Consider the following 13,545-nt stretch of genomic DNA (forward strand, 5'->3'; position numbering starts at 1 on the left):
GACCTGTCCTTGGGCTTTCATGCCCCCCTGCTCCCTTTACTCAGAAACTGCCACCACCTCGTCGAAACTTCAAAGAATCCGTTAACCAATTTAAATTATTTATATACCTTGGTTATTCACACTACCAGTAATACCAAAAGGCATGTTTACTTATTAAAGGGATTGTCTGTATCTGCAAACTGCATAGGGAATTGGGGTTGTTGGTGTGAGAAGGTTTTGAAAAGCAATCTGATTTAGTCGGTCAGTGTGAGGGTGAGGTTTGAACCCGGCGATGTCTACTTCCTACGCCCTGGGAGGGTGGCTTAGCCTGCAGGTGCTGACTCTGAGGGTTTGGAGTGTGGAAGAAAATCTTCCCCCTGCTCTGAGACTTGTCGTGCCTGAGCCAGGCAGGTCTGCAAGCAGGTCTCCTCTCTCCGGCTCCTGCTGCTCAACCCAGCTGCCACCCTCCTGCCATAGCAAAGGCACCATCATGAGCTGTGTGGGAGTGTGTTCGTTTGTTTTCTGAATGATTGAAATCTGATTCATATTTTTTAGAGCTTTCTTTTAAAATTAGAATTTCCTTACCCTACCGGATATCATTTTGGACAAATAACTAGGTCACTAGGATATATTTCCTTCACTAATTACTTTATTAAGAATAAAATATTAGCAATAAATAATATAATAGATAAAAGTAATTTTACTTATATAAATATATAGAAGATGTGATGTAATCATCAAAAGAATAAATTGGTATATTAACGTATTATTTCACTTGGGTCATTATATGTTTTATTTATACCACTTATACAGATAAATGCATTTGCATTTCCCAGGAATTTTTTAATAGGCTAGCTATGTATTGAAATCAGTGACCAGTGAGAGCAATAGGAATTTGTAGAGCGCCTCCTAGGTGTCAGGCACTCACTGATGATCAAAGAAGTCAATCCCAGAAGAGGAGAATCAGCCGTGGTCCTTCACTGGGGTCAGGGCCCATCCTGTAGCAAAGCAGCGTGCTCCTTTTCTAATAGCTCATAATGTAATTTATTCTGGAAGAAAATTATAGACCATTTTGAGTTAAGATACTGAAACATAAAAACATATAAGCATAACCTTAGACATATTTTCCAAGTTTAACTACACACATCAAAAGAGTACTTTCAGTACTTTTCCCCACTTTTCTGGTTGTACATACTACAATGTCATTTACAGGTTTTTTTGATGAATACTCCATATTCGAAAAGAACAGATAAATCTTAATGTCCCTTAAATGTACTGTAATACTTTTTACTTTTATACCTTCCCATGCTAGATCCTCTGCCTCCTGAAAGCAATGATCGTCTACCTTGGTTACCTTTGAATATCCAGTTCCTAAAACAACAGCTCCTCCTGCTTACCAGTGCTTAGTAGTCACTGAATGAATTACCCCTTTTGGAGACTTCCCTTGCCTCCCTACCCAAAGCTTTCTTCAGGTTCAGTTCAAGCCCTACGTCCTCTAAAAGACCCTCCTTTATGTAGATATTCTGGTTACATGGGGGTATTACTAAGGGGCAACTAGCTTGCATACTTTTTAGAAACTTTTGCCTTAAATATATTTTCATTATATTCTGTGGCTCCTTAATTTGTGTTGTACTCCTATCTTTATCCCCTATCCCTAAATACATTTAACACATTTTAGAATATAGAATATAAGTGTTCAGTCAACCCATGTAAATAGATGAGCAGTTAATCATGCTTCCTATTCATTCATTCAACATTCTTGGGTTTCCTGCTTAGTTCCTGGTATCCTTCTGGGAATGGCCAGTACAGCACTGGGTGACAAACATCCCTGTGCCCTTGGAGCTTACTATCGCCTATCAAAAGACAACCAAGCAAACAAGTAAATAAATACATGAGGAATACAAGAATATCAGGCACTGATTAGTGCCCTGACAAGAGTATGTGCAAGGATGTGACTAGAGCCAAAACATAAAGGTAAAAAGAAAATGAAATAAATAGTTGGTCATGGCCTCTTTGAGGAGTTAACAATTGATCTAACACCTGAGTGACAGATAAGATGCAGTAATGGAAAGATTTGAAGGAAGAGCCTTTGACATGGTGTTGGGCAGGAGTGAGCTTGAGATGTTGGTTTGAGGGTAGTGACAAAGAGGATGTCTATTTAGAACATGAGGGGTTTGAGATGCTGCTAAGTGGAGATACAGCCAATGAAGATGTCCTATAAGTGGCAGTGGTGGCAGAAGAGAAGGGAATGGGGACAAATGTAAACATTAGCATACGGCACTCACAGCACATGACTGGAGGGGATGAGTACCTACGGGGACAGTGTAGCCATAGTAAATAGAGCAAGCCAGGGAGCAGCTGGTGGCTCAGTTGGTTAAGCGTCCAACTCTTGGTTTCGGCTCAGGTTGTGATATCAGGGTCGAGAGATCAAGCCCCTTGTTGGGCTCTGCACTCAGAACGGAGTCTACTTGAAATTCTCTTCTCCCTCTGCCCCTCATGCTTATGCTGTCTCTCACTCACTTGTGTGCTCTCTCTCTCAAATCAATAAATAAAATCTCTCTCTCTAAAATAAATAAAATGTTTTAAAAAATGTTGAGAAACTAAAGCAGAGAAGGTAGAGCCACATGAATTTGCTGTTTTTTGGCCATTTTTGACCTGCAAAAAATGCCATTTTTCTATGACCCAAACTTATAATAATGTGCATACATAAAATGGCTTAGAATACCCAAATTGCAATAGAACTTATAGATATTTTCAGTTTTCTCTTTTTTTTTCCTATGTTTTTTGAGATGCTTTCACGGAATTTTAAAACAAACATAAGGGAAGTATTAAATGCCCCTTAAATTGAATAGTTCCCATTTCAGCTTAATCTCTAGGTCAAGTCATGATAATTGCTGAATAGAACAGGCAAAGACAGAATCAGATATGTGTAATTATTCTAGTTTTATTTGAGCCTTTGTACTCTTTTCTAAAGGATAAAGACATCTATTACATATTTCAAGATCCCTTAGGATGTTTGTTTCTTAGTGACTCAGGCATTTAAAAAAGAAACAAAAAACTTAAAATGAATCCATGTGTTTCACAGGATTTATCTTTAAAAATGTGTCTGTTGGCTTAAATGTTTATATTTTCTTTTGTGCCAGGCTTATTTATATTTATTTTCCACTGTGCTATGAAGGAGAATGTTCAGAAACAGTGGAGGCGGCATCTCTGCTGTGGTCGATTTCGGTTAGCAGACAACTCAGGTAAAGGGCCATGTTGGTAATTGGTTTTTATACCTAAGAGTAGTCAGAAACCATTGTCATCTGGTCTTCCATTGTCCGAGCAATCCAGTCCCAATGGTAGCAAATTGTAAAGGGGGTTCATGTGAAGGTGCTTAGTTGGAGTCTTAGAATATTAGGACTGCAAGCCATCGGAGGACTCGGGGCCTGACCCTTCTATTCTGCAGAGAAGCGTGAATTCCAGCCAGGTAAAGTGAGTTGTCCAAGGTTTTGTGTCTAATTTAACAACTCAGATATCCAGAGGCTCCACCATACCATGTTCTCCCTTCCAAGGAGATTGTGATTGTGAGGCCCTCAATCACATTATCAGGCAAAGACATTTTTCTTAGTATAAAAAAATACTTGAAAAGTAGTATTACTTTTTTTTTGGCACTGATTATCACTTATCCTTACAAAATTGAAGTAGGATTTTAAACAATATGTGCCACAGGTCAAGTTTGAAACTTCTTCAGTCTATTATTGTTCATTTGCCAGTCTCTTCTCTGAGCCATTGCTAGCATATACAAAATTGAATGGTTAAATTACTTAAATGATGTGGTGATGATTCTTCACAGTAGAACATATGCCCCCTAAAACACATTCATGGAGAGATGTTATTTCTTTCAGACTGGAGCAAGACAGCTACCAATATCATCAAGAAAAGTTCTGATAATCTAGGAAAATCTTTGTCCTCAAGCTCCATTGGGTCCAACTCAACATACCTTACATCCAAATCTAAATCCAGCTCTACCACTTACTTCAAAAGGAATAGCCACACTGGTGAGTCATTCTGATGGTGGTAAAGATGTTCTCTGGTCCATGTCTCATCATCTTCTTATTGCCTTTGGCATACCATGAAGATTGATGGATAACAGTGCCCATTAGGGTGCTTATGTTAGATTTATGATAATCAAAATCTATTTGAAGACTTTATCCAACACTTTCATGAACATTTTGTCTTTTTTTAAGTTTTATAACCAAAATTGAATCCACATAGCCATAATATTATTAGCTCTGAATACTATTGTAACTTCGTTTGATTCAAACCTTAGCTTTCTTTTCAAAAATATGGTATTTAGAAAGTTTTGTTTTTATTTTAAAAATATAGAAACTGAGTTGCAATTTTTCATAATACTGCATATTTCATGTTTTATAACTTATTATGAAAGTTAATTGGCAAGTTGACATGAGAATAGGTGGAGTCACCATCCAGGATGTATTTCATTTAAGACTTCTGGAAGTGTTATTGCCAATTGCTCTTTAAATCACTGATTAAATATGATACAATAGAGAGCATCATATTTGGAAAGTGATACAGAATAATGAGAAACATCATGTCTTTGTTCATCTTCTGGATTTTCATGATGTTTACAGTGACCACAGGTTCTGACACTGAGCATGTGTATAAACAAACCTGAAGACAATGTGGAAATGAAGATTCTTTTGCATTACTTGATAGCCAGTGAATGGTGTGGAAAGTTGCAATCTTTTAATAATTTCAAAGGAAAAAAGCAGAATTGCTATTTTGAAATACTAATTATACTTCAAGCAAACAGCTGTCAACACTTAGCACCAGCACTTTCCTAATTAAAGATGCTTCTAAAAGGATAATGGAAATGACTTAATTTTGAATTTGTTTAGTTATTAAACATAAGCAGAGGTGAATGACGCTGAAGAGATCCATATTTGGCTTTTTACAGATAGGGAGTGTGTTGTGTAATGTATCTGTAAATGTTCTTATTGCAAACACTTAAATTTCAAATGACCCTTATGTACATTTGAATCCTTTTACATGTCCCTGCTTACACCATGGAATGGCCACTGCCTGATATTCAAGGTAGCACTACAGAAAAGTGTTTGAATGTTTAGAGAGTTTATTAATTACAAAATTAAAGAAAGATCTGAAAACTTAGAGCAGCTTAAGATAACAGTTCTAAAAGTTTCTTGGAGTACAGGACATTTTCGAGAATCAAATAAAAGCTATGGGCTCTCTTCCAGAATAAAATGAAGCCTCTGAGCCCTGTACACAAACAGTTCTGTCCAAAATTAAGAGGTCTGTGTATCCCTTTTTTAAATACCTGTGTAAGAAAGTTGATAACAGATGTATAGTCTGAGATAGATTATTCTACTTAGTTGGTGGTTGCCTGGCACAAAATATCTTTTACTTATAATGAATGAATATTTCACTTTATTTAATGAGCCTTAAAATTACATACTTATACAGATCATCTCCACAGATGCAGAAAAAGCATTTGACAAAATACAACATTCATTCATGATAAAAACAAAATGGTTTTAGAGGGAACATACTTTAACATAAGAAAGGCCACATAGGAAAAACCAACAGGTAATATCATACTCAGTGGTGAAAACTGAGAGCTTTTCCTCTAAGATCAGGAACAAGACAAAGCTTTTATTCAACATGGTTTTGGAAGACCTAGCCATAGGAATCAGACAAGAAAAAGAAAAGGCATCCACATTGGTAAGGAAGAAGTAAAACGTTCACTATTCGGAGATGACATGATATTATATTTAGAAAACCCTGAAGACTCCACTAGAAGACTACTAGAAGTATTAAATGAATTCAGTAAAGTTGTAGGATACAAAATTAATATACTAGAATCTGTTGCATTTCTACACACTAATAATGAAGTGGCAGAAAGAGAAATTAAAACAATCCCATTTATAAGAAAAAAATTAGATACTCGTTTTGCCTGTCCTTCTAAAATGCAATTAGTGCAGTGTACATCAGTTGTGAATGAATAGGGTTCAGACCAATTAAGTTGTTTTCCTCTTAACACAGCTGAGAATAGCTAGCCAGAAAAATGCCACTATTAAAAGGGGAGAGAAAATAACAAGGTAGATCATTTGGAACAGGGGGCATTTAGGAAGTATTAATGAAATGTTTAAGCATATTAAGGATCATGGGGAAAATCGACCAAAAGATAAAAAGAAATACAGAAATGGGGGTACCAAAGAAACACTTAGCTATTTCAAAGTGTTATGTATGTTTTTTAAAAAGGAATGCATTATTGTTTTTCTGTTTCCCATAACAAAACCTTGGGGTTAAATGAGCTCTTGTCAACTAGCATAAGGATATAGTCAGCTATGTGACATTACTTCTGTGACATAGTAATTTATGGCTTCCAATCAACTGATGTACAAATGGCCTTAAGCTACCGAGCCAGTTCTCAGGGTGACTGCTGGTGTTCTTGGGTCCCTTGGAGTATGCAAAAAGTCACTGCATATCATCATGGATATCTAGTTGGTTTATTTCTTGGAATTGATCTAGAAATTCATATGTTTATGGTGTAGATAATGTCTTCTAAGAGCATTCCTTCAGCAAAAGTGGATCATTCAGGTAAACTTTTATTACTTTTTTGAATGCATGAATTTTTTGCAAGGTAATAAAAGAATATTTGCATGGATTAAACTAAGGCTCTTGCTGCACCAGCAAAATTGCTTGTTCTTTACGATACTTCTCAGCTAGCACAATGACATTCCTGCACTGAGCTGGAATTTCTGAAATTTCAAATGGTTGTGTGCTGTGCTGGTTCTTCTCTGCATGGGGGTGTCTGCAAGCTGCTCCTTCTAGGAAATGTACCATGCTCTGGAGTTAATGGGTCACATATCAGGTAAAATAATGAAAAGAAAGCAGTACTTGAGAAGTTTGTTATAGAAGAGAGTAAAATTTTTTACTTTTCCACTGCTCTTGTGAATTACTGGCTATGTCATGGTACATTCATAGAAGTCATAATAGAGAAATTGTCAATTCCAAGCCTGCTTTTTGAAGATTGTTACGTCTTTGATATTTCAGCATAGGTCAAATAATAGTTCATTTCCCTAGCCCCTGGTTTTCTAACTTACAGCTATAATCAAAATCTCTATTGTTAATGATGTAATGTCTAGCCAGAGGACTGGGAATAGCATACATGTTGAATTACAGCCCTTCCTCAGAATTCTACTTTATTGACTATGAAGACCCAGAAAATTTGGAAAAGAGCTGGTCAAAAATCTCTAAAAGGCACATGCCACTGGAAGTTGTCAATGAAGCAGAATGAGTGTATCCTTGAAGCTTCTTTGAGGATTTGTGGTTTTTCTAAAAACATCAAGCACAAATTATTTGTTACTGATGTTTGAATCAATAGAAAAATCCCCAATAGAAAACCAATGGCTAGTGAATATATGAACTGAAGGAAGCACAGAATCAATCAGCTTGCCGAGAGCTAAATGGGGAGGGGACTTTCTACAGTGACTCCCTAAGCCTTTCCTCACCAGTCCTGGGATGTAATCATTCTGTCATGCTTCAATCTGCCATTTTTCCCATGAGCCACCTGTTCTCTCTTTCTTCCTTTAGTATGGGGTGGACACGCCATTTCCTCTTTTAGCCTTCATTTTATTTAGGGTCTCCTTCAACACAAAACAGTAGTTGAATGCTTTGACTCATTTCCAAAGACAACAGATACAGTGATGACGGCTTTTAAACCAATTACTGATGGATTTTTCATGTTATGTCACATGCTGGAGACAACTTACTCAAAGCATAAAAATGCCTGCAACAAACATTCCAAATTTGGAGCTGTGATTCCTAGAAGCAATTTTTCATGATAGAATTTTTGCCTCTTCCACGGTAAATAGAGAATATACAATGTAGGGAACGGAATACTTTGTAGAAGGTCACATTTGCTCCTTCACTGCGGTTAATTTTAAGGTAGAAATTTTCTCCCAACTGTGTTGGGAAGGGAAAGAGAGTCGATACTTACAAGATATTCATAGGGTACGTGAAGATAGCCACATGTATTTGTAGATAATAGGGCTTATGTGAGTTTCAGACTACTATCTGAACTAATTTTAGAAAGCCTTTGGCTCTAGGAAATTAATACTTAAATATACAATGTTGAGCACTGAATAGCTAAATTTTACACCTGAAACTAATATTACACTGTGTGTTAACTAACTGGAATTAAAATTAAAACTTATAAATAAAGAGATAAATAAGATTGAGGAATTCAGAACAGAAATGTATTTAGCAGTCCTTTATTACCATCAATTGCTCTGATATTATTGGCATCAGCAGTAGCGTCATTCTGAGAATGTAGCCTAGGTAATAAAAACACATACTTACAATATTTCTGATAATTTTGATTTGTATCATTGAGAAATAATTAATAAAAGATACCTTTTTCTATATTCCAGTCATTTTATAAGTTAAAAACTGGGGGGAAATGTGTTCAAAATACCCTTTCATGTTTATTTTCATTCACTTTATTCTCCAACATCTCTTGAATTATTTTTTATAAAAATTTTTATTATGAAAAGTGGTAAACATATATAAAATGTAGAGAGGATAGTGTAATGAGTCCCTTTGTACTTATCAACTCATGGTCATCTACCCTACCCATTTCCCCCACCCCGTATTATTTTGAAATCATATCTTAGACATCAAACATTTCTTTCATAGATGTTTTGACATCTTTTAATTTATAGGCTATATAATCTGTCCCTGCTTCTTTTGAGTTACTTGTCACATTATATTTTTGTGGCAATTTTCTGATTATTCTATTCATTGACTCTTTGAAAAATGCCACTTTACAGGAACATTTCTTGAAACAAATTCAAACATACATTACTAGAAGGCAAATTAACATTCATTCATGCATAGGAATGCACTTTGAAGATGGAAAGCATGAAATGTTAGTGCTGCCTACTACCTAACCTAAGGAAGAACCAGGCCTTCATTTCCTTTGTGTTTCTTTAATGTGCAAAATAGTGTCCAGTTTGGTGGCCCTTAGGCATGTCACCTGCTCATCTAGCAGTCTAATTTCTGCTGTCATTTCTTGCAGACAATGCTTCCATGGACAAATCCTTGTCAAAATTGACCCACGCTGATGGAGAACAAACATCAATCATCCCCGTCCACCAGGTCATTGATAAGGTCAAGGGTTATTGCAATGCTCATTCAGATAACTTCTATAAAAATATTATCATGTCAGACACTTTCAGCCACAGCACAAAGTTTTAATGCGTTTAGTATACAAGAGAAGAATTCGTCTACGGAGACGTGAAACTCTGCAAGCAGTGAAAACCGTGACTAGCACACGTGAACATGCTGTGTGTACGTGTGTGAGGAATGTATTTTGTTAAGAAGGCTTTTGTGAAATTTAAAAAATCTGTCTTTTCGGTGTATTTCTTCCATGGGGGAGTTTTGATCATCACTAAAACTTTAGTACTGAGAGCAACATGACCCAGTAGCCACAGGGAATATGATTTTTTAAAAAAAATATGTAATTGGATCAGACTAATCAGAACTCAGGGAGGTGGGGGACATTAAAGTCAGTGGACAAGGGAGGGGCAGAGCGAGGGACAAGCATAGCTTAGAGCTCATTCATGCCCCACTCTTAGGTTTTGGATATGGCCATTTGCTATATTGTCTTTCTCAACAATGAAAAGCATATGAATAGTCACAACTGTTTGGATGCCCACAAGTCCCTTCTCAGTGCTAGTTTCTATGAATGCAGTAGGTTTTCTTTTCTTTCCATAAATTTTCAAACACAGATACAAAAGAATGCTTAAAGTCTGACCAAATATTAGAAAGGAATTCGTTCTTATTATACCAAATGTTTCACCTTCAAAATAATTAATATGCTTGAGAAAGAATTTCCAAAATCTTAACCCAGTTAATATGGGGCCCTGTAAATATCTAGTATTTCACTTATCTTACTTAAGACACAAGGTTTAAGCATCATCATTAATTAGAATTTAATCCCATACATTTGAATGAAGTATAATGTTGGGATTCCATTAATGTGGATTTTCCACTACTTGTTGAAGAATGAATCTCTTAGACCTTTGGTTTTGCTTCTCTTCTATCTGTTGAGCCCACAGACTCATGGGAGGAATGAGGATTTCCATTAGGCATACTGTGTATAATAGTCTCTCCCTTTTAGAAAATACAATCATTGAGATTCTATGGTCCTACCTTTGCTGTAGAGACTTTAAGACATTTCCATTTGCACAATTGGAAAGCCTCTTATTTCCTTTTCAAGTGTTTTGTTCCAAAGAATATAAACTGAGACATATGGGTGACTTGTCATAATCAAAATAATTTATAAACACGTGGGTCTGCAATTGTTGGTCTAAAAATCATTTGTAAATGAGTCCTCTGATTATAAGAACCAGAGGAGGTCTGGCAAGATAGGTAAATTAATTAGGTTTCAGCATACAAGGCATGCATATTAAGCAGTTTACCTAATTTTCAAACTCCCCTAAGTGATCTGCTTCCTAGTGAGTGTGTTGGAGAGGACATTTAAATTATTCTTAAATGATGTAGTTGTATCTGGGTCCTTAGAAATTGGTCTCCGTATATGTTGTCCCTTTACACTTGCTCCGGGATATCTGGGAAGTATCAGGTCTGGGAGACATTAGCCTATGTGATGAGAAGATAAGGCATTCTGGCAGTGCCGGTCGCTGAAAGACAGAAGCCAGAACTGAGCGCCTGGGGGCCTTTCTCTCTGTGCAAAAGGCAGGTGGCTCTCCATCGGAGACCTAGGAGAGTTTTCAGGCTATGCAGCATCCAAGGGGCCTCTCACCTTTTGCTAATCTTCAGTCATAAAGCTATTTGCCAGACTTAAATGAATGATAGATAATATGGTGGTGGGTTTTTATTACCATTTCACTTTGCAGCAGCCTGGACCAGGCCTGGGAGACATGAGCATTACCTAGCTTGACTTTCACAGGGGAGGAGTGTACATAGTAGGAGAGGGTAGTAAACCTCAGGTCACTAAGATTCACCACAGTAGAGCCACATCCTTTTCTATAGGCGTATGAGTAACAGGCTGCTTACTCTGGCTGGTTACACGTAGATGAAAAAGAGTCTTAAATGGTCACTGAATCTTCATATACTTTCCCCCAAGCCTTAGAGATTCATGAGAGAATTTCATTAGCTTTCTACTGTGAGAGTCCTACCCAAAGTGCATAGTTAGTTCATAGTATTTAAGAGAGAGCTTCCAAAATGGCTTTCATTTCTGCTCCTATTCATTCAGACCTGGGAAAACATTTTCTTTTCTTCATCGTTGACAACAATGTCGACTCCGCTTTTGAAATTTCCAGTAATCAGGTAAGGAGAAATGAAGAAACAGCTGAATACAAACTTTTGCAGATGGATTTAAGAGATTGAGCCAAATTCTACCCTCAGTTCCAAGCATGGGCTTCTCACATTCATTAGGTTCCCTCAGAAAGGAATTGCAGGAATTTAGCTGTGGAGCCAAAATTTAGTTTAAACTTGAGAATAATAGTGATTCAGATTCCCTGGGGTTTTTTTTTTTTTCTTCTTCTTCTTTTTCCTCTTTTTTATCTACATTGTGTTAGTCTTAGTCTAGGGTCCTGAGATGCTTTCTGTTCTTATCATTGTTCCCTGCATTGTGAAACTTTTCTTTGTCCATTTTTGGCATAGACTCTTTTGTACATATTTATTTATTTGTGTTTATAAATGCCAGCTTGTTTCATGTCTTAGCTTTATATTGCCTGGATTTGTTATTTTAATTAACTTTCTATTGGAGAGACTGTATATATTTTTTTCCTAAATACTTTGTGAAATAGTTTTCTCTAGTAATATCTTTGAATATGATGTAAAAGTGACTGTGAGTGCAAATTAGAATTAGTAGTAAGAAGCTACTATAACTGATTTGCCTTTTTACTTAAATGGAAAATGTTTTTCAAATAAATACTTATGTTGTTTGTGTTCCAAATTGTTCAATTCCTTTACAAGTGAGTGCTTTTTTTCTGACTCTTAAATAGGAAAAGATCATTTGACAACTGGAAAATAACCTGCCACCAATTAAGCCAGTGACATTGGCGCTACTTTGCCAAAACACTAAGAATGAATGTATTACGAAGACCCAGCTCACTGGGGATTAATGCATTTTGAAGTTCTTGGATTTTCTTAAGATGACTGATGTGAAGCCAAGCTCTATGGAAGATTAGAAGTCATGTAGGTTCTTTTTTGAGGATGTCTTCAGCATCTCAAAAAGGGAACCAAACCAGTAATATAGCATGGAGTTAGGTCCTGAGATGTTTTCTTATAGTTGCTGTTTTCATTGTGGGAAGCTTAGAAAATGACAAAAGTGAGTTAGCTTACTTGCATGATTAGAACAGAACCTCCCCACATCCCTTTGGTGTGGTTATTTAGGCTCTCTTTTCTTCAGAGAGCCAAGGCCAATTTGGCCCCCAGCCCTACTCAGTGCTAAGTTGTGAGGCGTGTTGGCTGGCCACTGCGAAATTAGGTCTTCCGAGCCAATGTTCACAACTCCTGGCCAAGCCATGTTAAGAAAACAGGCAGGCGGTTGCTTCTGATTCATCTACAGTCATATACAAGCAGGTTACTTCAGAAAGCCTGGGGAGTAGCCGTGGCGAGTGGATGGGAAACACTGATTTGATTTGCTGGCCAACCTATGTAATATTGCGAAATCTAGAGGAATTGGGCTTTACACGTACAGTGTTTTGGAAGCACTTCTGTGTTTTCAGTTGAATAACATTCTAATTTTCTTATATAAAGGCATTTAAGACCTTTCTCCTGCCCTCCCTCCTGCGCACACCCTCCCTCCTTTCCTCCCTTCTGCTCTCCTTCTCTTCCTCCCTCCCTTTCTTCTTCCAGCCCTCCCTCTTCATTTTAAGGAAGGATACTTAAAGTAATGGTTTTCTTTTCCTGCTTCCCTAGAGAAAAATAAGAATAAATGTGAAATATTCAAATGTTTGCATTTATAGTCTATAGCCTGTCAAAACAAAAAATGAGGGGAAAATGACATGTTTTATTACCATAGGCAGCCTCAGCCCAAGCTGGGTAATTTGGACCTCATAGGAAAAAAAATCATCAAAATCTGTAAACACACTTGGGAACGAGATACTTCTCTTTGCTCTCTCTCCTAATTTTTGGCAGAATTCTAGGAGGGGGTGTTGTTTTAATCTTCCATTTGGGGGAATTTTTGGTCAAAGATGGTAAGTAAGCTGCTGTGGCTACAGAGGAAGTAAGAGTGGGTTCGAACCTAAATCCGCCGGACTCTGTGTTCACTTGTCTACACCGGAGCGTCTGCAGGCCTTCTTCAAAGAACATGCACCCTCATGAAGGAAGGAAGACATTCCAAGGATGGGATCCATGTCATGAGATTCCAATGAGAGCTTCCAGAATGTCAGACAGAAGCTCTGGGCTAGCAATAGATTAGTGACAGGGTGGTCTTTGAAGTTCCAAGAGATTCTGATAGGCCTGTCCTGAGAGTAAGGAGGGTCATTCCAGGCCTGGCGGTCGGGAAGT

General features: G+C 37.2%; 1 protein-coding gene across 4 annotated transcripts in view; it reads left to right on the forward strand.

Annotated features, from left to right (window-relative positions):
* Positions 1 to 11,994, forward strand: part of ADGRG6 (adhesion G protein-coupled receptor G6) — a 133,608-nt gene extending 121,614 nt beyond the window's left edge. For 3 of the 4 annotated variants that reach the window (XM_087865529.1, XM_045810084.2, XM_045810085.2), the window contains 3 exons: positions 3,123 to 3,224; positions 3,867 to 4,019; positions 9,083 to 11,994. In XM_087865529.1, coding sequence (XP_087721655.1) covers positions 3,123 to 3,224; positions 3,867 to 4,019; positions 9,083 to 9,261 — 434 coding nt within the window. In that variant the 3' untranslated portion in view covers positions 9,262 to 11,994. Of the gene's footprint in view, positions 1 to 3,122; positions 3,225 to 3,866; positions 4,020 to 6,554; positions 6,601 to 9,082 lie in introns of all 4 variants that reach the window. The other variant, XM_045810086.2, reaches the window with a different exon arrangement.
* Positions 11,995 to 13,545: the final 1,551 nt, after the last annotated feature.

The sequence above is a fragment of the Ursus americanus genome, chromosome 11, assembly GCF_024610735.1.
Source record: "Ursus americanus isolate L20-20 chromosome 11, mUrsAme1.1.p, whole genome shotgun sequence".
NCBI lineage: Eukaryota > Metazoa > Chordata > Mammalia > Carnivora > Ursidae > Ursus > Ursus americanus.